Raw genomic sequence first — 27,674 nt, 5'->3', positions numbered from 1 at the left:
AAAGCGTGGGAATTCGGTCCTTGATGTACCTAGTCCAAATCACACCAATCACCAGTGGAATTTATCCAAGTAATAATGCCACGACCCTCTAGGTCTTAGGTTCCGGTTATAACCTAGCGTCAGCAAGGATGTGAAGATGAGACATGAGAACTGACAACATTTCTGCAAATCTTGTCACATTAAATTACCTCGGAATCACTTTCACATTTGAGTTAAATAAAGTGAATCAATGGTATCCACATAAATATACAAGCCACTGTGTTATTAAATGTAACTTACCTTTATTTATAATATACAGGTTAAATTAGTTTTTATTTAAAGTGTCGGCGTTTTTCTCACTATCGTTATCAAGTTTTATCTTCTTGCCCTCAAGTGCTGTATCTGAATCATCGCTTCTATCTTCGTGATCTATTCTTCTTTTATTGCCACATATGTTTTTTGGTGCTTTTCTTGTGAACTGCACCTTCTTGACCAGGAACGAAATGATGGATGGAATTTGTTTTTTGACGACGCCGCCAACGCCATTGTCTCTGATATCAATTGCGGAATAATCAATAGCAACCCTTCTCCCTACATGGGTCAACAGTGTAAGCAAATCTTGTTCGGTTCCCTTGCGATCCAAATAGGCGCAGAGGGTTTGAATGTACCATGAACCTGCCGTGGGGCTACGCCAGGATACGTATCCAGGGATGGTGGAGAGAGCAAGAAGGAAGTCTGGAGAAGAGGGTAAAACATAACTTGGAATTAGAGTTGTAATCTCCGATCCCTCGTCGGCCACTTTAACTCCACTCATTCTTCCATGACCTTGACAAGCTTGTATGACGAATATCTTCGGCTTGTTGGCTAAACTCGGTGCTCTCTCGGGGGTGAAATATGACCAGAGGTGGTTCACATCGAACACCACGTCTTTGGCTCGCACCTTGCCTTCTAAACCGTGACTCATGAAGACTAACAAGAAACAGTCGCATTTCGAATGATCCATTTGGCTGATGCTGGACAGGGCTAAAGTTATTTCAGAGAACGTCAAGTCAATGAAGAACTGAAGATTGAACCCCAAATTTCCAAATGTCCGACGCAGACTTTCTATGTCTTTATCACTGCCTAATCGATGGTTGATTAAGCTGTTGTCAAAGGAAGCGTGGTTGAAAATGGCGGCTACTCCGCGACGTGGGTTGTCCATATTGTAATACTTGTTGTTCACCTCTTTACTTCTGGATGGAGCTTGTGGTTTTCTGGCCGAAATTTTGTTCCTCACAAATTCATCACTCATCATTACGGTTGTGTTTTTTGAAGGGACGACAATTTTGCTAACCTTTCCTTCAAATTTAGGGTGGATTCTGTTGCTTGGTAACTTTTCGACATAGATTATACTTCAGCCTAACAATCACAGTTAAATCATCAACCAGACCTTTTGTTTACTCTTTGAGTAAGTTAATTGCCGAGCGATACCAGATGGAGGACATATCCAGACGCTTCTTTGGCGTCGTCAGTAGACCTGTAACTTGCTCAGACTGGTCAATAAACCACTTTAATGAGATGCGCAAATGTAGAAGTTGCCTGTCAGGCAAATAAATTAAGTTCCACAGTCGTATTATAATGTAGGTTAATTTCAAAACCAAAGAAATGTCAGGGATTATAAATTAGAGAGCGGTTCACAGACTGGTTTGTATCGTTAGTTTGCCCGTTTATGTAAAATTGCAAGATTAAAACACCTCGCAGTGTTCAGTTTATTGACAAGTTAATCGTGTAACCACAATGTCGTCTTGAGTAAAATCAAAATGTGAGTAGATTAAGAAGAAAAAGATACAAGTTTATTAAAAATATCGCAAACATTATATTGTACACAGCTACAAACTTAAAATTTTTCCTGAAATTATCTTTTTATGTAATAAGTAATGATGTAACTTAGACAAATTTCGTCACCTAAGCTACTTTTAATTAAATGCAGGTTAGTTACATCTTTGTTTCAATGACGATGGTTTTTTAAAGGAGCTCAGTTAAAATTTTTTAATTTTTATATGAAAATTTGTAGTATCTATTACAACAATCGCGAAGAGCTAAATAAATTAATAATTATTATGTAAAGTGTACCGGTATATGTGCAATTGAAGGTTACGGAGAGAAAAAAAAACTGGATATCTAAAATTATAGAGAAATTCTTTTGGAAAACATAAAACTGTTGTGCTGTAGTTAGCTTGTTTATGAATATATTATTGGGATCAAATTTGGCAAATGCATTTTTAATTTATACTATACTATTGACATTTTATAAGAAAACCACATTTTCTCTTTTGAAGCGGCAAACGTTCAATCTTAAGTGTTATTCATAGAGAATAAATCTAACATGTCTAAGGAAATATTTGAGTAAAAATTTGGTTGGACAACTGAAAATTCACTAAGCAGCTGAAAAGTAGTCTGTAGGTTTGCTGCAGTGGAGGTTTTGTTTGAAATCCGTTGTAAATCACCCGATTGAATTAATCAAGGTATGCCAAATACGTTCACACATCCATAGTACTTCCAGTTTTCCATTTAGTATTGTACTTGTATTGTATTTTTAATAGTGATTTTACAGGATTTCCCCAAAACGGCTCGAACGGTTTTTAATTAAAATTCAGTTGGCTATCGTCCTTTTTAATCTAAAAATTGTACAATCAATAGCACAACAAATAGGACAATATTGTTTAAAAATAACTACTTCCATCACTTCCATCGCTTGCCGATTATAAGGGGCTTTGACTAGCTTATGGTAGAAAGTATGCGCCAGCATCCTGATAAATTTGGTTTATATTAAAGTCCACTATAGGATTTGGTCACATTCGATTTTGATCAACAGTTATACAGTAGTATTGTTTGAAATGCTAGGGAAATTCATGCCCTTTTTTATTGGACCTGCTTGAACAAATCGAGTCAAAGCAACTAGGTAATATGATTGTTTTAAATGTTCGCTGATTGAGGACATTTTTCACATTCTGTTGGTTTTACTAGCTGCGCGTGCTGTTTTTTATTGTAGCCGTTTTCCTGCTAATTACATTATTTACAGAAGAGCTTTGTTCGAAATCGAGCTATTAGGTACCACGAACCAAATGAAACATTGTCTATACCGGTAATTAATGTAGGCATAAGTCTGCAACGAGCAATGTTTTAGTCGATCAAATCGGCATAACCACACCATGTAATGTCCTACTAAAGCGCCAGTTTACCGATGGTTACAGTATTTTCCACGAGGTGCGCCACCAAACAGAGATGTATGTTTCATCCATGGAAGTATACCTAAGTATTTTTGTAAGGTACGGTTACATAAGATTTACACGAACAAATATCTAACAAAATACATGTACAGTAACCACTGTATGCAGATAAGCAAGAACCAATAAAAAAAGTGAAATTGTAGGGGGATTTCACTTGAAACCTTATTAATTAGGTCTACTGATAGTGGGCTGGAGCTTCGTATATCAAAACTGCAAATTGTGATAAGAAACCCCCTTTTGGTATGAATGCAGGTTATTGTCTCACAACTAAAATAAGATGGGGAGGCATTTCCTAAAGTTGTTATAATCCAAAATAATGGCGGTTATTTTTCAAGTATTTTGTGTTTACTTATTTATTCACTAATAAAAGCTTGAAAATGGCATTAACACTATTAAATTTTGGTATAATCTTAATCTGGAGATTCCGGCCTTTAATTTAATACCAAGTTTGTAATATATTACAATTATATCATCTCTATAATCTAATTAATAATTGTAACTTACGTCAATCAATCCAGTTGTGCAGCAAATAATACTGTAGTTTAGAAAGAAATGAATGTATTTTCCAAATTTGATCAAAATATGTTCGTAAACATGCAAACTACAACAGTTGACTTATTCTCCATAAGAATAACATGGGAATGTAAAAAAATTTAAAAGTTTTTGGAATTTTCCTCCGTAACCATTGGACGCATAATAACGCTTCAATATACTAAATTATTTGTTTTTTGTAAGCTCTACAAAATGGTTTGGGAAGAAATGGTGAAATTTGGTGTTTTAGGGTCAAAAATGGGAAAACCTATTTTTACCCCATAAAACCCCCTATAAAACCCCGTTCCCATGGTCCGATCATGTTGGTTTGTGAACTCATTCAAGTTTATCCCATCTTACACCTTTAAACCAAATTTCATCAAAATCGGACAAAAATTACTCAAGTTATCGCGCTCACGGACACACACACAAATACAAATATATACATATACATATATACAAATTTAATCGAATGGCGTTTTTGGCCTCCGGGGACATCAAAATGAAAAAGTAAATCGGTCCCGGGCCTAGGTCCGGGACTATGCCACCTACGGTAAAAGATACTTCCCTATATATAGGGAAATTCGTAAAAAATGGTTTTCTGCCACTTCTAAAATATAAAGTTTGGGGCTGTACATTTTCTGTAAATAAATTTACGTTTATTACATTATTACTCAACTTATTTACTTACCTTATACCTAAAAACTTACTGATAAGAAACGCCATTTTGCACAATGTTTATCATAAGAAAATATATAAACACCAAAATTCGGGCAGCCATTTTTAAAAATCGCCGGCATTTTGGATTATAGCAACTTTGGTCGGTGCCTCCCCATCTTATTTGCATTGCCTAACCTTAAACTACATTCCCACCAAAGGGCACACTCTTATCACAATTTTCAGTTTTCCTATGGGGTTTTTTACTTTAGCTCCCCCCACTATGACTATTAATGTAACCTTATTGGAAACAGTTCGTATAAATTTTAACAATTCAGACTAATCAATTTTAAGTTATTATTCGTTCACGTTATGTAAATTGTACAATTCTTGGACAGCAGCAACTACAAAAAGACAGTAGGGCATCTAGCACGGCCACCTTATTTAACTCCAGGCCGCGGCCTTCGAAGTAGCAACATCGTAAGAGGTGTTGTAACAGCTGCTTTGTCTGGAGTATGGTATTTGGAGTAACGATATTTGTTTGCTTTTTAAGAATACGAAAACATGGTTATGGAAATATTGACTCTACTTTAAGTGTACAAAAATAGATTTTTATTGTAAATACTATTTTGTTTTCATCTATGTATGTTTTATTTTCAATCTTTTGATAAATTTATGTTCATCAATTTAAATTTAAATAAATAATACGTGAATTAATGAGCTGTGTCACCTGCCTGTTATGCCATCTTATGTGATGTCTGGTGCTGGTCCTAAACAACACTTCTTGCAACGTTGCCAATTCTACAAGGCTGCGGCCTGGAGTTAAAGGTGGCCGTGGTCGATACTAGCATTGACTTTATATCTACACGTGTAGATATAAAGTCAATGATAGGCCTACTAGGCTACCGTTTCACTTCCACTTCTAGACTATACAGTACACAATGCTATATTTTCACAAATTTTTACAACCATACAATTTTGAAATATTATTCTTCGTTCGTTCTATCTCATTCAAACAATAAAATAAAATACCTGATTAACGTGTCTTAATTCCTGCATAAAAACTAGCCCCAAAGTTAATATATGCTATGACTACTTAGTGTTCCATATTCAATGCTAAAAAGGCCAGCTAGCTGGTTAAACTTAACTGCCCACATACACACGTTGAAAATCTTTGGATTGCTTGTTTTGATTTGATTGGTGGATTAGGATTGGTTGGATAAGGAAAACTCAAACACTCAACTCAAACCAAACCTCAACCTCAACCTCACTCAATCAAACTCAAAGTTGATAATAAAATTGAAATTGATTTGATTTGGTGTTTGTTTACTATTTAGCTGAAGTCAAAGTTTATAATTAATTAAACAGTATTTAATTTGTTAGAAAGGGGTTTTATTAGTTTAATCTTGCTTTATCATAAAACTTCTTATACAACAGTACTAGGCCTAAGTTTAATTTACTGTCACTGTAGGTGATGTCAATCATGAAAGTTTTTTTTTAGGTTAAACGATAACAAATCTGGGTTAGACTGAGCCCTAGCAGTGCTCATTTTAGAGGTTAAATAATTTATAAACGGTGATAAAAATTACACAGAGGATACGCGTCCGGTAACCGTACGTCGATTAGACGTCCGGCAATGACGTCATGGGGTTGCGGGAACCTGGAACGCCTTTACTACAACAATACCATCACCAACCATCGGTGGTCGTGGTGTAGTGGATAAGATGCTCGGCTGATATGCAAGAGGTCCAGGGTTCGAGTCCCATTGGTGACATTAACTTTTTGTCGAAGATTTTGCATTGAATACCATTTATTCTTAACTGTACATCTTTAATTAGAATTTTTGGCATTTATAATTTTCTAATAGAGAAAGAATTTAACCTTAATTCGATTTTTTCATTATCAGCAAGTTTGGTTGGTTAGGTTAGGTTATGACAGTAATTGCCGGACGTCTAATCGACGTACGGTTACCGGACGCGTATCCTCTGCGTAAAAATTAATTAAGCTACATCTTAAGATGGGTGTGTTTATGGGGATAGCCTCTGTGTTCCTAGGATGTTGCAGCAACGTGGTGTTTTTGGAATTACTGGTCAAGTGAGTAGCCTAGATAAGTTACCTATTACCTAATTTTCATAAAACAGACTAGGCCCAGGCTTTGGGGCAGGACTATAAGTTGGTTAGGCCTACTTAAATAGCTCTTTAAAAATGACAATCAATTGTAGGCCTGAAATAAAATCACGAACCATAACTTACAGTTTCTTAACTAGGCTACGCTAATATCTGAACAGCAATCGTTTTCAAATTTTGCATGGTGATAAAGACCATATCGGTGAGTGCCAACATCTATATGGCGTAAAAAAAGTCTTTCATGAATCCGCCCCACTGGGTCTCAAAGTTTCAATGTAATCCTTATGGAAGCAGTATTTTTGACATATAAACAAAGACGTATGATCAGCTGTTGACTTTTTAATGCAGTAGATAAAGAAATAGCTGATAGCATTAAGTTATTCCACAGATATTAGAAGTGGGGTCGTATAGCTGCATATAGGCCTAGTGGCAGAATATTTCAGTTCTGGCAGACAGGCTGCAATTTTAGGTGGTTATAGTATACAAGTTTCTTAACCTAAAACCGCCCAGACCCCAATTTTTAAGGACCTCGGTCGTCCGTAATGACGTCATCAAAATGGCGGCCGTAAGAGGATGCTGGGTCCCCATGAATTGGCTATAACGACCGAATGCCTGAACCGATTTTCATGAAATTTGGCACACAAGTGCTTGAATACATTATCTCGGCCTGGGTTGAAAATGGTCAAGTTTCATCAAGTCATTTCAAAATGGCGGCTGATCAAAACTATAAAAAATTATGAGGAAAATAATTGTGAATTGTTTTATAGGTACAGGGACAGTTTTAAAAGAGTTCCCCCCCTACTTTTTTATACATTTCTTAAGATATCAACTTTGAACCATGTCAGATCATTGTAGAGTAGCAAGAACTTCATTTTGACTGGGTTTACATTTTTGTCCGCCATCTTGGATCCGCCATTTTGGAAACAAAGTTATTTTTTCAAATGTAAAGATAGGGTTGTGACCCACCGTTTCAAACAAAACCTTTACGCTGAATACGATGCTGCAATCCGTTTAAAAAAATTTTGATCAATTCTAAAGTTATGAGAACTTTTTATAACTTTATTTTTAGTCCATTATAATATTGTGCATTAACAAACTAAGGCCATAATCTCAAAATAGTGCTAGATAAAGATAAGTGGACACCACCATTCATTGTTGACCTATTTTAACTCGGTTGTGACGGATGTATTTTTTTCAGCCGCCATCTTGGATCCGCCATTTTGAAATGTGATAAATTATTTTAAATATGAAGGTGGTGTTGTGACCCATCATTTTGAACTACTTTTTTATGTTGAATTCAATGCCGCAATCCGTTTTTCATTGTCATGTTTGGTTTTTGAAATATTGACATTTTAAATTAAAAAAATTGTTATATTTTATCAAGAAAGCTTGATAACAAAAAACGGATACAATAAAAACTAGTCGAAATGAAGTAATCGCTACTCTACAATTATCTGACGTGGTTCGGAGTTGATATCTTAAGAAAAGTATAAAAAAGTAGGGGGGGAACTCATTTTAAACTCACCCTGTATATAAAACAATTCACAATTATTTTCCTCATAATTTTTTTAGTTTTGAATGGCCGCCATTTTGAAATGACTTGATGAAACTTGACCATTTTCATCCCAGGCCGAGATAATGTATTCAAGCACTTGTGTGCCAAATTTCATGAAAATCGGTTCAGGCATTCGGCCGTTATAGCCAATTCATGGGGGCCCAGCATCCTCTTACGGCCGCCATTTTGATGACGTCATTACGGACGACCGAGGTCGTTAAAAATTGGGGTCTGGGCGGTTTTAGGTTCAGAAACTTGTATACTATAACCACCTAAAATTGCAGCCTGTCTGCCAGAACTGAAATATTTTCCTGCTACCCAACCTGACTAAACAGAAACGGTATGGATCATAAATATAATCAAATGACGACACAAGCTTGAGGTCCGTGACGTAGGAAGTGGTGAAGGAAGTAGTAAAGGTGAGCAGTCTGGAGTGTCAAAACTGTTTATGACGATTAGATTAAGGTATCTGCAATCCTAATATTCTATGGGAAGGAAGGAAATCAGGTCCGCGACGTAGGAAGTGGTGAGGGAAGTAGTCAAGGCGAGCTGTCCGGAGTGTGGGAGCTGTTTATGACGATTAGATTAAGTTATCTGCAATCCTAAAATGCTATTGGAAGGGAAGGAAACAGGTCTGCGACGTAGAAAGTGATGAAGGAAGTAGTAAAAGCGAGCTGTTCGAAGTGTTGGATCTGTTTATGACCATTAGATTAAGGTATTTGCGATCCTATGATGCTATGGGAAGAGAGGGAAACATGTCCGTGACGTAGGAAGTGGTGAAGGAAGTAGTAAAGGCGAGCAGTCTGGACTCTGGGAACCGTTTGTAACGATTAGATTAAGGCATCTGCAATCCTAAAATGCTATGGGAAGGGAGGAAAACAGGTCCGCGACGTAGGTAGTAGTGAAGGTAGTAGTCAAGGCGAGCTGTCTGGAGTGTGGGAACTGTTTATGACGATTAGATTAAGGTATCTGCAATCCTAAAATGGTATTGAAAGGGAAGGAAACAGGTCCGCGACGTAGGAAGTGGTGAAGGAAGTAGCAAAGGCGAGCTATTTGGAGTGTGTGGGATCTGTTTATGAATCCTATAGGCTAAGGGAAGGGAGGGAAACGGTTCCGTGACGTAGGAAGTGGTGAAGGAAGTTGTAAAGGCAAGCAGTTTGGAGCGTGGGAACTTTTTATGGCGATTATATTAAGGTATCTGCAATCCTAAAATGCTTTGGGAAAAGAGGAAAACGGGCCCGCGACGTAGGAAGTAGGGAAAGTCGTAGTCAAGGCGAGCTGTCCGTAGTGTGGGATCTGTTTATGACCAATAGATTAAGGTATTTGCAATCCAATAATGTTAAGGGAAGGGAGGGAAACAGGTCCGTGACGTAAAAAGTGGTGAAGGAAGTAGTTTAAAGGCGAGCAGTCCGGAGTGTGGGAACTTTTTATGACGATTAAATTAAGGTATCTGCAATCCTAAAATGCCATGCGAAGGGAGGGAAACAGGTCTGTGACGTAGGAAGTGGTGAAGGAAGTAGTAAATGCGAGCAGTCCGGAGTGTGGGAACTGCTGTTTATGACGATTAGATTAAGGTACTGTATCTACAATTTTAAAATTGGAAGGGAAGGAAACAGGTCCACGACGTGGGAAGTGGTGAAGGAAGTAGTAAAGGTGAGCTATTCGGAGTGTGGGATCCGTTTATGACCATTAGATTAAGGTATCTGCAATCCTAAAATGCTTTGGGAAGGGAGGAAAACAGGCCCGCGACGTAGGAAGTAGGGGAAGTAAGTTGTCAAGGCGAGCTGTCCGGAGTGTGGGATCTGTTTATGACCAATAGATTAAGGTATCTGCAATCCAATAATGCTAAGGGAAGGTAGGGAAACTGGTTCGTGGCGTAAAAAGTGGTGAAGGAAGTCCTAGTAAGTCCGGAGTGTGTGATCTTTTTATGACAATTAGATTAGAAGTGAACTTTTAATATTACATTTAATGATACAACAGTACAACAGCTGACCAGCTGATTTACAGCCAGTGCTGCCAACGTATTTCGCGTGCATACGACCTTGTCTGCATGTTACACGCTCACTATTTCATGCCTTCACGTTGCAAATCTGGAGTGAGTGAGACAAAGTAATTAGAATGAGACAATTTTAACATTGTCTCACTGATGAGCGAATTGGCCGTTGCTTTCTCAAATCAGTGAGAGAACATGTACATTGTTAGGTAACTGTAGGTAAACGATTTTTACTCCCTAAAGAGTAAAAATGCTACTTTAGACCTGCAACACATGCATTGAAAACGACTGTTATTAGCAGTATGACAAAAACAACATAATATGAACCCTTGATGACTCCGCTCAATTTTGTCGATGCCTCTGCGAAAGCCACCTAGTTAGCCTAGACATCATTTAGGATAGGGTACTTAAGCTATAGCTTCATTTGGTATTCCATATATATATCGATTGTGTTTTACGAGACTAAATATTGGGACTTTTTCACACGTGCTGCGGCAGTTAGGTACAAGGCTAGTTTAGTTAAGTTCAGTTTGGATTGAGGTAAATTTTAATTCTTATATCTTACCTATACATTTATTAGTAGGTCTACTAATAAATGTATAAATTATCATTGCATTACACATAGTATAAATAAGTCAAACGTACATATGTCATTTCATTTCTATCCAAATGCTGAATTTGTGTCACAAACGCTGGATGTTTACAGCTGTTACGTTTAAAGCAAAGGGATTTATACCAAAAGCTTGTCTAGAATGTTAGCGTCGGCTGCTATACCTAAAAAATTTAAATTTAATTAAAAAAAAACAAAAACCCTAGGCTAAAACTAAAATTACGGCTTCGACTTTCTCTAGTTCTCAAAATTAGGCCTATCTTTCTTTCAACACAAAAACCATGAAAATCCGGCAAGTGCCATTTATAATCGTGAAATAAAAAAAAACCCTCTCACGTTTTACTATATAATATGATAGTATGATATGATATTCAAGAAATTATGCAGCACTCAGCCTCCAAGTCTGAGATTATTACTGTATATTCTAACCTAATCAAAGCTATTAGCATAACCTGGTTATTTGTCAGCTACCTAATTGAACTTTAGCATTGTTGTGGGCCAAAGGCATATTGTAAGAAAGGGGATTAACCCCGTACCCACGGTGCTCATCTATGCAGACACTCTGTTCACATTACACTTAGTCGACCAGTTGGTGTGAACAGAGTTGAACAGTAGCATGAGCATCGATTTACAAATTCCTTTCCCAACTGATGTGAACTAGGCGATGACCGGTAGGGCTGACTTCCAAGAAACATCGTTAACCTATAAGCCACACACCCTAATACATATATTTTACAAAACTATATTTATATCATATATTTTTGTAATATATTTTTACAAAACACCAGCGCTTTTTCTCCCAGAAGCTATCTTTGAAAGTGAAAGTACAAGTAACACATGTTGTCATAGAGCTTCTACGGTAACTTAGGCTAAAAGAGCCATTATAAATTAGACTTTCTAAGCGTTCTTTGAACCTGTTTGTCTGCCCTGCAAAATCATTGAGATTCATCTCTACCCAGCTTTATTTGAAATAAATAAAGTAGAGAGGATTTTGCAGTTTCGTAAGTCACACATATTTTTTAAAAAAGGCAACAGCTTTTATCAAGAAAACAAATACTCTTATTGTAAACAGTTTGTTCCTATTCAATAGGGCTATTAAAAAAATCAAGAGCTAAAACCTATCTATGCTAACCTGAAGGCAAGTGAGCGCAGCGAACGAGCTCCAACCTAAAGGTGAGTGAGCGTAGCGAACAAACTTCAACCAGGACGTGATTGAGCCATGCGAACGAGATAATCTTGAAAATTAAGAAGTTAAACGGGGCAAAGCTCGCGGGTTACAGCTAGTACTATTATAAAAAAGAGGTGGTTGCTGTATGTGTGTATGTGTGTATGGGAAAAGTAAACTCGAAAAATACTGGTCGGATTGGGCTGAAATTTGGCATGATGATAGCTCACATTCCCGATTAACATATAGGCATATTCTTATTTCAAAAATCCTTTCGGGCTCCGCCCCAGTGGCTCTGGAGTTTCCCATGTTAACCTTATGAGAAATGGAATTATTGAATCTTAACAGCTGTTTCAATTAAACAAGTTGGTTCTGTTCTATGATGTTCAATAGCATTAAAGTTACAAGGATTACCAACAGGGTGCAGCACTATTATTTCTTTTACATTTATGACAACAGCTAATTTGCAACCAAAAGGTGAGTGAGCGTAGCGAACGAACTTCAACCTGGAGGCGAGTTAGCGTAGCGAACGAGCTAACCTGAAGGCAAGTGAGCGCAGCGAACGAGCTCCAACCTAAAGGTGAGTGAGCGTAGCGAACGAGCTCCAACCTAAAGGTGAGTGAGCGTAGCGAACAAACTTCAACCAGGACGTGATTGAGCCATGCGAACGAGATAATCTTGAAAATTAAGAAGTTAAACGGGGCAAAGCCCGCGGGTTACAGCTAGTATCCTATATATTTGGAAGATAATATTTTCATTACCGGTACAGTACATAACATTCTTTCTCAATTATAAAATCTATTGGTTTTAAAATTGAAAAAAAACAAACAAATTCTGGTATAAGTTTCCTGATCTATGTGCCGTGAGAGTCACTTTTATATATATACTAGCTGTACCCGCGGGCTTTGCCCCGTTTAACTTCACAAGTGAGCTCGTTCGCATGGCTCAATCACGTCCTGGTTGAAGTTCGTTCGCTTCTCACTCACCTTTAGGTTGGAGCTCGTTCGCTCCGCTCACTTGCCTTCAGGTTAGCTCGTTCGCTACGCTAGCTCGCTTCCAGGTTGAAGTTCGTTCGCTACGCTCACTCACCTTTTGGTTGCAAATTGGCTGTAGTCATAAATTAAAAAAAAAATAGTGCTGCACCCTGTTGGTAATCCTTGTACCTTTAATGCTATTGAACATCATAGAACAGAACCAACTTGTTTAATTGAAACAGCTGTTAAGAAATTCCTTTTAAATATGAAAAATCATAAGGTTAACATGGGAAACTCCAGAGCCACTGGGGCGGAGCCCGAAAGCCCGATCAGATTAAAAACTACTTAGTTTTCCTATTTAATGCCCAAAGAATTAGTGTACCGAATTTCAGCCTCCTAGGTAAATGGGAAGTGGGAGAATTAGTGATGAGTGAGTGAGTGAGTGAGTCAGTCAGTGAGGGCTTTGCCTTTTATATATTTAGAAGATACTAAGAGCGAGCAATAACTTACTGGCCGAAGCGTATCAGCTGCCAACGGCAATAGAACTAGAAACGACAAAGAGACCAGAAATCACTCCCGTTCGCTCTTGGTCGTCAACTTCGCCGGACTGCCCCACTTCCAAATTAAACATAAGTATTATTAGTATCTTAGTAATTTGGATTAATTATCAGGGAAGCCAATTTAATTATGAAATATTTTGTTTTTTTGTTTAAGTTCAGTTAGGGGTTGCCGGGGAGAAATCAGGGGGCTTTAGGATGTAGGTTTTCCAATTTAAAATGTCGGTCTTCTCCTTAAGAGAAGCCGACATCAGCTTGTCGAAACAAAGTCTAAATTCACATGGTTCTAAATTGTTCATTAATTCTGTACCACTGTCAATTCAATTAGGCCTAATTCATTGCTAAATTACCTCACTTCTATCAGTTTTCATTTTACACGGTTAGTTCATTACTTAGTTATCTTGTAAATGCAATTCTTATATATTCAGGTAGTGGGTTAGCTATAAGATTTTCATGTTATAAATTACTCAAATCACAGCTCATCAAGGCTGGTTTAAGGTGTTAACGGCAATGGGCACGATCAACCTCAGGGTAAAATCTTTCTTTTTAAAACAGACAGTTAACAGTCCTTCCTAATTTCTCAACCTCATAAAATAGTAATTATTAATATGCAGGGTCTTTTTTTTTTAAACTTGCATCTTTATTTATGTAAAAACCGCAATAGATAGAAATATGCAGTTTGCGGGAATCATCTATTGACGTACGGGGCCCAATTGATTTGAATTCAACGTTACATTCACATTCCCCCCCTTTCCCCCCTGCCACCAACTTATTTTTTTAAATAGCAAGGTACCCCTTGTGACATATCAAATGAAAGAGCATGAAAAAAGAAAATGTTTGATGAAAAAAAATTGAAAACCGGTTCATAAATTTGTGAGATATTCCCCCCCTTCCCTGGAACTTAATTTTTTTTTGATAGCAAGGTACCCCTTGTGACATATCAAATAAAAGAGCATGAAAAAAGAAAGTGTTTGGTGAACAAAAATTGAAAATCGGCTCATGAATTTGTGAGATAATCCCCCCCTTTTCCCCTACCCATAACTTTTTTTTTAATAGCAAGGTAGCCCTTGTGACATATCAAATGAAAAATAAATTTCACCAAACATTTTCTTTTTTCATGCTCTTTCATTTGATACGTCACAAGGGGTACCTTGCTATTAAAAAAAAATTAAGTTGGGGGAAAGGGGGGGAATGTGAATGTAAAGTTGAAATTAAAAAAATTGGGCCCCCTACGTCAATAGATGATTCCCGCAAACTGCATATTTCTATCTGTTGCGGTTTTTACATAAATAAAGATGCAAAAACACCCTGTATATATTTCCATGTCCCAATCCTCACGCATCCACACCACTCCTTCATTAGCTTATTCAACATACATCCTCAACCAGTGCGATTAGTATCACCCAGTCACACAGATTTCCATTACATGTTACAAATAGTAGACCGTATTATTTCACAGAATATCTAAGATAGATAACGTAATTCGTCTTATCTTATCCCTGAAGTGTGTTTTCATTCAAACTTTGAAGTACATCATTCGTTACAAAGCAGTTTGGATACTATAATAAATATCTCTGTCAAAATTGTATTTTGACACTAATTATTCATTAAAAAGGTAGAAAAATAATACCCCCGCTGTAGTAAACCTGCAGACTTCACTTTTGACTTAGATATTTTCTTGTCAGATTTATTCCCCTACTAGTGTAAATGTTGCTCGAAATAGAGCAATTGAAAAGAAGTACAGGAGTTATTTAAAAACAAATAACAGTCATAATTTACGATGAGTTTAAAAGAGTCATCTCAAATATTATGTAACTAATGGAAATACTCACAATGTACATAACAGTTCCATATAGGCTAATCATAATTTCTTTAAAATGTTTTATTCAAAAGCTGATCTGTTTTTTTTTTGTGTTTTCAATCAAATGTTTCCCATTTATAGCAGCATTACGTTTTCCATGTTGATCTTCATCAATGATAATGCATTCTGCATGGTACCACCCATTGTCGCCAACGTTTACAAATTTCAGTAATTTTTAATAGCGATAAAATTTGTTTGGATTACTTAAGAACTAACTACCTTATTTCCTATATAACCTCTCTCTCACAATTTTAATTATTTAATTTGGCATTACTTTGGTTAGTTACTGTTTTAACGTAAATTCTATTTACCTGAAAAAGTGCTGAGTTGAAAGGCCTGAGATGTTGTTCAGGTGGTTTTTCCCCCTTAATGTCCTTACCGTACCAGTTTTATTCAGCCTTAGAGGGTTTACCTCTGCAATGATCACAAAGTCCATGTTTCCTACAGTAATAGTAGGTAGCACTTTGGGTAACATCCTCGTTCATTGTTTGCAGGAATCTTCATATTGTAGGTGTTCTTCATTATATAGGGCTAATAACAATATTAAATTATAAAAAAAATTCTCTATTTCTTCTACTTGCTGGAGTTCTATGACTTTCCTATGTTTCCATATTTAACAAATCGGTGCTTTCAAATGATTGCTCAAGAAATACAGTACTAGGCCTATGTCAATCCATTTTTCTTGTTTGGTGAAATACATCAAATTGTCCTGGCTTTCTTGATATCGTACGCAAACGCAAATTCAAATAGTAAATATTTAATTTCAACCAAATCAGTAAATGTTTAGGCTATACATGTGTTTCCTTGAATTGCAAAATAAATATTAACAGCAATTAAATTATCCAGCTGATCATAATGAAAACAAATATGTTCTTCATAAGAATAACATGGGAACTTTAAGAGCCACTGGGGCAGAGCCCTAGGAACTTAAAAAAAAAAAAAATAAGGTCAGTTTGCAAATCTATGCAACATGCTCTTTTCAATGAGACTTGAATGTTCAAAATTGGTTAAGAAATGGCGTAGGAGTTTAATGGACAAATTTCGTGTTGGCGTATCTTATCTTACTAATATTATAAATCTGAAAGTTTGTGAGTTTGTGTGTATGTTTGTGTGTGTGTTTGTGTGTGTGTTGCTCAATCACGCATAAACTACTGGACGGATTGGGCTGAAATTTGGCATGATGATAGCTCACATTCCCGATTAACATTAAAGCATATTCTTATCTCAAAAACCCTTTCGGGCTCCGCCCCAGTGGCTCTGTAGTTCCCCATGTTAATCTTATGATTTTTCATATTTAAAAGGAATTAATGAATCTTAACAGCTGTTTCAATTAAACAAGTTGGTTCTGTTCTATGATGTTCAATAGCATAAAAGTTAAAAGGATTACCAACAGGGTGCAGCACAATTAATTTTTTTTAATATATGACAACAGCTAATTTCCAACCAAAAGGTGAGTGAGCGTAGCGAACGAACTTCAACCTGGAGGCGAGTTAGCGTAGCGAACGAGCTAACCTGAAGGCAAGTGAGCGCAGCGAACGAGCTCCAACCTAAAGGTGAGTGAGCGTAGCGAACGAACTTCAACCAGGGCGTGAATGAGCCATGCGAATACTTATGAAGTTAAACGGGGCGAAGCCCGCGGGTACAGCTAGTTAATTATATAGATACAAAAAAACAGGTTTTAGATTCGCTGATACAAAGAAGGTACTAAAGTTTGTTTTTTAGAGTTAAGTATAACATAAATAAACTTAACAAAAAAAAACTCTTTGTTAACAGTTTATTTAGTTAATCCCCATGAAAATAAAATGGGATCAGTTTACAGTTCTTTGGAAAATTATCATAACCATGGAGTGTATAAAACAATGCTTCAAGGTTAAACTAAATTATTTGCTTTTTAAGCTGTATACAACATTGATATGGAAAAAATTAAAATTCATGTTTGAGGGTCAATAATGGGAAAACCAATGTTAACCCCTATAAATACCCCCTTCCCATCCCATAGTCTGATCATGCTGGTTCTCAAACTCGTTAAAAAATAAAGGTAACTTAGGTTTACACTTTTGTCACTATATGATATTGTCTACTAATTGATCCTTTTTTTCCTAGGATAAGATTTTTAAAACACAATTAAAGCTGTTGATTTTTTAATACAAATTTTGTTAGTCCTTTATGTATTAGAATGAATCATTTCAGTATGCTCAGTCTGCTATAATTTTAAACTTATTGATTAATGGTACCGGTAAATGAATCCAGTTTGTAGATTCAAGCAATATTGATCTAATAACAATTTGTTTCCAGAGAAGACCCAGGGAGTGGAAACCTAATAACGTTTGCACAGTTTCTTTTTGTGGTTGTGCACGGATTTATATTTACGATGAAGTGGGGTACGAAGAAACCAAATATTAGCATATGGTAAGTCCTTGTGAACCTCTTACATCCAAATTAATGAAGTGAAATGTCATCTAGCTCAAAAACATTACCATGTGCCATCATGCGGGTTGCGTCAACTGTCCTCGCCACCCATGTGAAGGCGCTCAAGTACACGAAACACAGGATGTACACCCCATAAGTCAACAGAAATGTTTGCAGTACGGTCATTTCTTACCATCTCCACTTTCCCCCCGCCTACACTGCCCGCCTTTGGTCCAAGTGCCAGCCACGTGCCACGAGCTGTATATCATATAAATCACGATTCACGACATAATGTCAATGGTTGAATTGAAGACTATAGTCCTCGCCACCCTAAGTTGAGGCAGCCAAAGGCCGCACTAGATATACGCCGTGCGGCCTTGGGCTGCCTCAACTTAGGGTGGCGAGGACTATAAAAACTAATAGATTTTAGACTAATAGGTACATCTGTTTATACATAAAAACAAAAACATCTTTCCAAATCGTGAGGTACCGTACTGGTTTAACTTAATAATATTTTTATTTCTGGTATTGTTATATTTAACTGTAACCTTCGATCTATCCTCACCCAATCTATTGTTTTTCATCCTTTACCAACCCTTTTATATTTTCTCTTTAAAAAAAAAAATGTTAGGCCCAGTAGTAGCAAAGCAATAAGCACCAGAATTTACTAGCAAACACTTTAAAACTAAAAAAATTAAATCTGAGAGAGAGTGAGAGAGATATTGCATTTCCCCCCAAATTAAATGTCTTGGTTTTAATTACTAAGCCCTAGGCTGTAGTAGGCTATTAGGTTTAGAGTTAAATACATTTTAATTTTGTTCAAACTGTGTTGCTTTTTCAGGAACTACACAGTTCTCGTAGTGATGTTTTTTGTTGTCAATGTTTTCAACAACTACGCTTTTGATTTTAACGTAGCGATGCCTTTGCACATGATCTTCAGAGCAGTAAGTATGAATTTATCATACAGTTTTGATATTTTGAATTTTAATGTTTCAGAGTTCAAAAATAATCCTAAGTTGATTACTCCAAGCAGCATTTTTATGTGTTAGTAGGAATCATTGTAGTCTATTTGACAATATACTATTTAGGCCCACTATATGACCAAGAGACGATCACTGGTGACGCCGAAACCGCTTGTTCTGCTCGTGGTTGTTGCTTGATGGCGTAAAAGGATCGCCGTTATTGAAAAATATGCTCACAAGTACTTCTGTGGTAGCGGCAGACAATTACCGGTATTGCCGAGGCCGCAAGATATGCTAAAAGGTTTTGCTGCGGTCGGTCGTGAGGGACGATAACCGGATTTAAATCTTATTTAATAATTCGCATGATAGTCTTGTCATCAAGATACCACTGTAATATCATAGACAAAAAGAACTAAATATAGACTGTCAGCTGTGCTGCGGTTACCATAGGTTCTGGCGCTCACCTCTGGGAGCGCCATGTAGTTACGGCGTACTTGCTACGTAACTACACAGCGCTTCCAGCGGTGTGCGCCAGAACCTATGGTAACCGCAGCACGGCTGACAGTATATATTTAATTCTTTTTGTCTATGGTAATATACCATTCTTTAGATTATTTTCAAATTAAAGTGCATAGGCCTATAAGCTAAATTAACAAATAAAATGAAATAATACTATTTCAAACTTACAATTTCTAAAGTACCCATGATTTTTTAAAACAACAGTTCAATGCGATGACAATTATGATTGCCTATAAAAATTCCTTTAGCATTTCTTTGAATATTAAAGTGGTGTGATAAACTTTGAAGACAAGTTCTGATCGTAGTAATTATTCAGGAATTAGGCCCCTATTACACGAGGTAGCCTGGCGACGTCGCCAGCGGCAGTAGCTGGCGACGCACTGGCCACCAAACCTATAACCAGTTGAGTAGCCAGAATTTTACCGCCGTGGCGCCGTAGTTGTGAGTGCTTGTCTTGTACTTGTTATGAGCGGTGTTTACAGTGAATAATGAGTGATTATAAGTATCTTCTCCTTCTGTTACTTCTGAAGAAAAGGAGGCAAAGGAAGAGAAAAATGTACGTTCATCCAATGCTTAGTGCAAGAGAATCAAAAGGGTTATATTACACCCTTTTTGATGAGCTCTGTGCGGACAAAATGTTTCAATTATTTTCGTATGTCACAATCCAGTTTCTTCGAGTCGTAAAGGATGATATAGACATTTTATCAACTGAAGTGAACAATTCACACACTCACAACACAACAGTGTGCAAGTACCCCCGTGATATGAACTAACCGAGTGGTGACGTGATACTGGCGACCTAGTGTAATAAGCTCCATATGCTACAACGCAGCGTCGCCAATATGGGTAGCCAGTGGCTACCACAGTGGCGACGGGGCTCGGTAGCCAGTCGGTCGCCAAAGTGTGGCTGCGTCGCTGGCTACCCTCGTGTAATAACATCCATAAGAATCAATGCCCCATGACAAGCTGAGTAGCCAGTTTGGTCGCTGGCGACGTCGCCAGGCTACCTCGTGTAATAGGGGCCTTAGTCTTGAAATTTCCTGGAAAACTCCTTGAATTCTTTCGCTAGATATAGTAGACACCCTGTTGACATTAAGTTACTTTAGATGCTTCTCTAATTATTTGTTCAACCTAGCTAAAACAGTAAGCATATACATTTTGTTCCTAATACTAATTAATTTTACAGGGTTCCTTGATCGCCAATATGATTATGGGAATCATAATTTTGAAGAAAACATACTCACTCTCCAAATATGTATCTGTTGGACTGATCACCTTGGGTATTGCAATTTGTACAGTAATATCTGGTCAAGATGTAGTAAGTATGCAACAAACTGAGAACAGTAAAAGCTGCATAGCTTTTAAATTTACATATGTCATTCTAGATGATAAATAATCATTCTTATTGTTAGCTTGACAGGAGGATTGACACTGGCAATAGTTTTTCAAACCATGTCTCAGCTTTCAAATACTTGCTATGATGTGTGAAAAAAATGTTGCTGTAGTTCCAAAATGAATGTAGCCTGATGTAGTAGGATAGGATTCTACAGGCAATGCTTACTGTTGACACTTTTGCTCCGAGGGAGATGATTATCGTTTACATGTAAAAAATAATGTCGAACATTTCAGATGAACATTGAATTAATCCATGTTGCAGCTACAATATAACTGAAGCGACTTGAATTCACTTGAATCGTAGCTTTCCCTAATGATGGATTGCTAAGCTGAGAGAATAGACAATGTCATGGTAAATGATTCAATGACTTTACACTCATTAAGATCCTGTTATACGAACGCTAATCCCACAGTGTGACACTTAAGTTCATATTTAAAATGGTTTAATTTGACTCCTTTGTAATTGTATGAACTTCCTAGTTAAAACCTAATCAAGTATTACTTTTAATATAGAAAAAAACTGGTCCGGTCCGAGAAGACGCTAAGCCTACAACAGAAGTGGAAGATTTCTTCTGGTGGAGTATTGGTAAATATGCTACTCACGCAAGTGAGGACATTTACTAAGCTAGTTTGTGGCTATCAAATCAAATAGTAACTAGATACTAGGTGGCGTTCGCAGACACGTCCACAACATTGGAGACCCCTGGGCTAGGGTTTAGCTAGATTCCCTACAAAGTTTAGGGTCCAAGGGCTTGTTTTTTGTTTTCACAAGCTTAACTGAGTACGTGAAACCTAGTATAACCAGTTAAGGTTTTACTAGGTAAATTTAGACAGGCAAGGGTTTGATAAGTACATGCGTCTCAATGGATAGAGTTGCTTTTACTGTTGGATGCAGCACTGTACAATAATTGTATATATATTTTTTGTAGCTACTCTTTTTTGTTAGTCTGTTATGTAATATAAAATTTTGCTTAAGCAAGACTTTAAAGTGTAACAATTAAAGACAATAGACCTAGACATGTTAACAAGAAAGTTATACTTATTTTCAAGCTCAATATTAAGGATTTTTTTATATATTTTCTATTAGTTTTCCTTTTGCCACAAGGCTATTTCCACATTACATAACCATTTGAATCGCCAATGATGCAAACAAATTTTAAAAACCTAAAACTACAGTATAAAAAATAGCAAAAATATGCAGAACCACAATAGTATTTTGTGATTGTGGTAGTAAAAGCTTGGGTTGGCCCATTTTCTATTTAAAATACTCAGAATTTCGGTATAACAACTAACCAAATTTTTTACTAGATCTGAATGTGGCACGGTCCTAATTGGTTACTACATTTATTATGGTTGGTGGAATATTTTAGTCCATAGTAGAAATCCCTAGGATTATAGTTTTCCCCCATTTTTTTAATATATATCTTATCTGGTTTAACTTGTATGTTTGCAAATAAAGATCATTCTAATAACATTGTAAAACTATTCTAGGAATCCTCCTGTTGACAACTGCACTGTTTATGTCTGCCCGAATGGGTATATATCAAGAAGAGCTTAACAAAAAATATGGCAAGAATCCAAAAGAGGCACTATATTTTACAGTAAGTTTTAGTACTGTATTTAGTATTAATTATGTTAAATACTACTTTGGTATGCCAGACAGCCGTACGTGGTTTCATAACTTTTAGGGCTCCTTATGCCTTCAGCTAGAGCCTAGAACTATCTTATCATACCGTTATACTGAATATACTGAAAGTACAATGTATCTTACTAACCCTCAAGATATACATGTGTAGGAAAAATAAAGTCCTAAGAAATGTTTTTTAGAACTGACAAAACACAGATTTACTAAGATAATACATACAAGTATCCTTTCCTGATGTAGTTCTTCCCGGGTGTGGATGTTAAATAGACCTATCCTCCATCTTCTATTTTCCATAGGTTCCTCTTCCTCCACTATCTGCCATATTACTTATACTTTCTCCACAACCCTTTCACCTCATCCATTACCTTTTTTCATTCTCCATTCTGCAGATTGTTGTACACTTGTTCACTCAAGCCATTATTTCTAATGGCAGTCTCAGCGACACTAGCCATCCTAAAAGCATGAAGACCCGTAAAACCCTCCCTAAGCATTTACTTCTTTTATTCTCCTACCAAAACGCTAACTATGAGTTTACAATGTTTTAATTTAAATTTATTTAATCCAAGCTAAATGCTTTTTCCTAAAAACATAACTATGAGTTTACTAATCTCAAAATCAGAATTGTTAAGTCAAAATTCCATAAAAAGCTCAAAGTTACATAAGTACGGTACTCAGAATATACTGCTTTTCTTGAGGTTTTTTGGTGATGATGAGTTAACATTAGGCCTATCTAACAGATTAGGTCTATGAGAACATTTTCCACTTTGTTTTGTAAAAAAAAACTTAAGTATTCACAACATTTTGAGGATCCCTAATTTGACAGTAGTAGGTACTCTTCACTTAAAGACAAGATCAGATCCCAGATCCTGAAACGTTGTAAATACTTGGGATTTCAGTTGTTGTCATAACAAACGTTCCTAATAATCTGTTAAATAATAGAATGTACTTTATCGTATTTAAGAGGGTCGCAAATATAGTTGTGGTTTCCAGTATGGTTAATTGCACGGCTACCTCCCAAAAGTCTAATACGGTAATGTCAATTGCACAAATATCTCCCAAAAGACTAATACTGAGCATCAATATTAGGTTTTTGTGTTAGTCTCCTTTGCTCAGTCACCAACAACTCCATTCTCTAGTAATTCTCTTTGACGTTCATCACATATTCAAACCATATTTTTGATAGATGTTTTATATGTAAAGCTATCTGATTAAAAATAATACATAGAACTAGATGCAAGACATCATACCAATATGTGTGTTGTTACAGCACTTGTTGCCTCTTCCAGCGTTTGCTCTACTCTACAACAACATCTACGAACATCTGATGATCACAGTCAACAGCACACCTATGCAGATCCCCGTGCTACCAGTGGCTGTACCAATACTGCTGGTTTACTTGTTGGGCAATGTCGTCACTCAGTATCCTTTTCAGAGTCTACTTTTGTTCAAACACTGAGTTAAAATTACACCAAGCTGTTCTTTATCTCTGTGCTTCATATAAACAACACTGGCAAGAGTCAACTGATTTTTGTCAGTAACGATAGGTAAAAATCAGCTGATTGGTGATTCAGAATTATTTTTGCCCATTGTTGGATAAATTTTTGAAAACCGTGAAAGTTAACAAAATCAGTAAATTTTCTCAGGATCAAACTTGTTAATTAAAGTTACAGCCATCCTATTAATAGACAATTATGTTTATTGAAAACCTCTTTTCTCAGCTCCTGTGCATCGCAGGGAAAATCTACGCATACTGTTAGAAAGATATTTGCTAAAAGATATTGTAAACTGTTTCAAAATAATTCCTAACCAAGGCTTGGCCTACCACTATTTGCCTGTAGATGTGCAGAATCCCTGTATAAATTAAAATATGCTCAAAAATAAGCAAAAAAATTTATCAAAATATAAAAAATAACCATGGGCATATGGGTTGTCATGTTGGTGACGAAATAACAACAAAATATAAACAGAAAATAAGAACAAATGGAAGAAATTCCAATCACAATTTTTATTTGCAGCGTGTGGTGAAAATAGCAAAGTTTGTTCAATACATACTTTTGGTCGAGTTTTCGACCAAGGGGCGAGCTCTAGTTGTATACTGTTTCAAAATAATTCCTAACCAAGGCTTGGCCTACCACTTCCTAACCTATGTTCTTTACTTATATTTCCTTTAAACATAAGTAAAAGAGTTTAGGTAGTTTGATAGCATACTAGTTCAAAACTTTTAAAAACCTTGAACTCTATTGTTACATTGTGAGTTAGTTATGTATCCATTCCTTTTACAACCTATAACTAGTTGATATTTTCTTTTTAGCTCAAGCCAACATGTTTAAAAGTATTTTTCCTGACAGAAATTTAGATACCTCTGTATCAGCTCAGTCTATTACCTCACATCTGAGTGCTCATCGCTGACCGTGACGCTCGTCATCACTCTACGCAAGTTTGTCAGCTTACTCTTCAGCATCTTGTACTTCAAGAACCCGTTCACCATCTACCATTGGGTTGGCACCACGATGGTCTTTGTAGGGACACTCATCTTCACAGAAGTTCCTCAGAAGATACTACAGTCTTCATCAGCGCCTGCCAAGGCAAAGAAAGCTCAGTAGAATATGTAAAAAAGGGGTATTATTTGATATTTAAGCTTATATGAATTACTATTGTTGACTGTGGCCTGTTGAGGGTGAAACAGGTCTTAAGTAACCTTTAAGAGTTTTTTGTATAGTCAAATTTTCACTTAGAAATTTGAAGCAACTTTTTGCACAGTTGGTGGTTTGAATGCACCGTTCGTTTGGTGGCTTAAAATAGCAGCTATACAAATTATATTATTTTCAAAAACAAGATATAACCGCAACATAACTACTCTTCCTGCAAGCGTCAAACTTATCGACCTCACCACCATCAATCCACCAAGATTAAAAACACTTTACAGGGATGCTCTGGACTAAAATCTCAGTTCAGGATGTGATCCTTTTCCTGTAAATTTTTGGGATATACAGCCAATTTTTTTTAAATAGTATTTTTATTTCAAGATAAAATTGGGTAGTAAAACTGTAAAACAACATGGTTGAATTATATGTTTAACTGGAATTTTTGAAAAAGAATAGAGTTAAGCCACCCAAACGCTATTCCTTTTAAACAAATTCGTAGCCAAATGCATTTCCTTTAAAAATATTACCTTATATTTAACAGGCAACCGAAACCTGTGTAAAAAAACTTAAGAAATGATTGTAAATTTAACACAGACATATTAATTTTGTTAAAAAAATCAATAGGGCTTAGTTGGCTAATGCTAGTACTGCACAGTTAATTATAAATTATACAAAAGTAGATGATGGATGAGACTACAAACCGTCGTGAAATCCAAAATAACTCTATATAACTCTATATACTTCTATATCAATATAGGCGTACTATTTAACACCTGCTAAAAATATGCTTCTACAACCAATTAAATTGTTGCATTGCCCTCTAAAATTCTTTTCCTTCAATTTAATACAGATTTGGTTGTGACGAGTCAATTTTTTCATCCTATAAAAGGCCACTCTGGGGCTTGGAAGATATTTGACTATGAATAATTTTGATGTTATATTATTTAATGTTTGTCCGTCCAAAAAGCATTTAACCAATTTAGCTGATATTGCTTAGGTCTCTGTTTTTTTTATTGAACCCTATTTTACAAATAGTAACTGACAATAACTTTGACAACATAACCTTTGACTATTGATTGATATAACTAAAACTGTCCTCACATGATTCAAGAGGATGACAGATCTACAAAAGGAGTAGCTTTAACACATTCACTACCAGGTCTCACAAAGCTCCTCATACAGAGGAGTGAGGCGACTGGTAGGTAACTTGTTAGTCTTTTATGTAACTTAAGTTAAAAACCTAAAACATTTTGTCAGTATATATTTTTGCTCAAAATTAGAAACAGGGTCATCAACTCTAGAGGAGGAGTATAGTATACAATCAAGGTGTGTTCAACGTTCAACTTACTTGTAATAATAGATATTGTTTGTAGTGTTCCTCTTTTCACTTTTGCCCTATAATTTAGCACATGTAAGTAAATTAATGACTGTTAACAAAATGAGCGGTGACCAGTTTTTAATGATTGTTTGCTATGCAATCAAATAACAAAATTATGTAAAATTTTTGAAGATGTAATTTTGGCTAAATTAAGTTTATCCTGTAAGTATCTTATTTTATGTAAGGGTCTTATTTTTACTTTGTTAAAATTTTACTGTGTACAGAAAGTTTCTATATCTGACCCTCCCAGTTGATGTTCACCCTATTTTGTTTTGCATGTATACCAAAGCTGTAACAGCGAGACAACTCTTTTTGTCGTTCCTGACTGTACTCAGAAAATACACGTCAGGGTTTTAGGGATTTTCCCTTGAATGTATGCATACCACATATTTTGCCAATTATGCTCATTTCCACATACCTCTCTGATAACCTTCACGTTTCAGTGCAAACTGAGACTTGTTGAGTGGATGAGCATCGCTTTATCAAAGATTTTACAGTTGTGGGATTTTATTTTATCACTTTTTTATGTTATATTTGTGATAATGGGGTTGAAATAAAAACAAGTTAGGGCTTATAATGAAAGACAAACTTAATAAACACTTTGCCAATTAATTGTGTAATTTGTTGACATTTTTACAATTTTGTAATTATTTTTTGTTTTTAGTTTCTTTAACCTTGATGTGACCAATTTAGAACAGACAATTTCAATGCTACTGTAATATTATTAATTATATTAGTATGTTTTTTATGTTATAATAATATTCAAATTAAATATTTGACTTCTTAATAATTAATAATATTTAAAAAAGTATAACATAAAAACAAGTAGACCCTATGCAGGCTTATGTGCAAATATTAAATTTAAGTTAGTTTTGGCTAAATTATCTTATCAATGCACTCATTTTATTTTTCAAATTCTTTTGTCTAATTTTTGTTTACGCATTTGTAAAAATGTATATAGATTGAGATAGTTATTTGTGTAACTAGTGGTGAAAGTGGCACTTTGCTGCACACGAGAGCAATGTTTACGCACGAGCCACAGGCGAGTGCGGAATGATCTCGAGTGCAGCAAAGGCCTTTTTCACTCGTGTTACACATTATATTTTTCCTACAGTCACTATAAAACATAAATAATTAGTCTTTCAAACACTATACAACACGTTTTTAGGTTCAGCTAGCAACACAATTACACAAATGGTGCCCTGGAGAAAGTAGTACCCGTGGTCCGTATCACTCCGCTATTTTTCCTCGGCAAGAAATGTGCTCCGTCTTTTGAGAATATAGTTCCGTATGTTTTTGTAATTTGAAGTGGTTTCCGCGCCTAAAAAAAATGCTTTAAAGGTATTTTCTTGTTTATTAAGACCGTAGGAATGTTTTAAAAACGTTTAAAAGAAAAGTCCAGAAAGTTCAGAAATACCAAAACTATAAACACGAAATGACAGG

General features: G+C 36.1%; 2 protein-coding genes across 3 annotated transcripts; one reads left to right on the top strand and one right to left on the bottom strand.

Moving 5' to 3' along the window:
- Positions 1-276: 276 nt before the first annotated feature.
- Positions 277-1,323, bottom strand: LOC128997118 (caspase-1-like). The gene has a single exon (XM_054422699.1). It carries the CDS (start codon positions 1,271-1,273, stop codon positions 305-307), a length of 969 nt encoding a protein of 322 aa, XP_054278674.1. The 5' UTR covers positions 1,274-1,323; the 3' UTR covers positions 277-304.
- Positions 1,324-5,723: 4,400 nt separating this feature from the next.
- Positions 5,724-26,934, top strand: LOC128997105 (UDP-xylose and UDP-N-acetylglucosamine transporter-like). 2 transcript variants are annotated; one of them, XM_054422682.1, is made up of 9 exons: positions 5,724-5,756; positions 6,491-6,530; positions 17,574-17,687; positions 18,529-18,631; positions 20,355-20,486; positions 21,077-21,149; positions 22,055-22,164; positions 23,476-23,627; positions 24,565-26,934. In XM_054422682.1, exons 3-9 carry the CDS (start codon positions 17,650-17,652, stop codon positions 24,809-24,811), a joined length of 855 nt encoding a protein of 284 aa, XP_054278657.1. In that variant the 5' UTR covers positions 5,724-5,756; positions 6,491-6,530; positions 17,574-17,649; the 3' UTR covers positions 24,812-26,934. The 2 variants fall into 2 exon arrangements, with proteins under 2 accessions (XP_054278657.1, XP_054278656.1); XM_054422681.1 differs by lacking the exon at positions 5,724-5,756 and having other exon boundaries at positions 6,033-6,530.
- The last annotated feature ends 740 nt before the right edge of the window (positions 26,935-27,674 follow it).

The sequence above is a fragment of the Macrosteles quadrilineatus genome, unplaced genomic scaffold, assembly GCF_028750875.1.
Source record: "Macrosteles quadrilineatus isolate MER2022 unplaced genomic scaffold, UCM_ALF_1.0 Scaffold_6__1_contigs__length_79288215, whole genome shotgun sequence".
NCBI classification, from domain to species: Eukaryota; Metazoa; Arthropoda; class Insecta; order Hemiptera; family Cicadellidae; genus Macrosteles; species Macrosteles quadrilineatus.
This window is presented reverse-complemented; position numbering and strand designations above follow the sequence as displayed.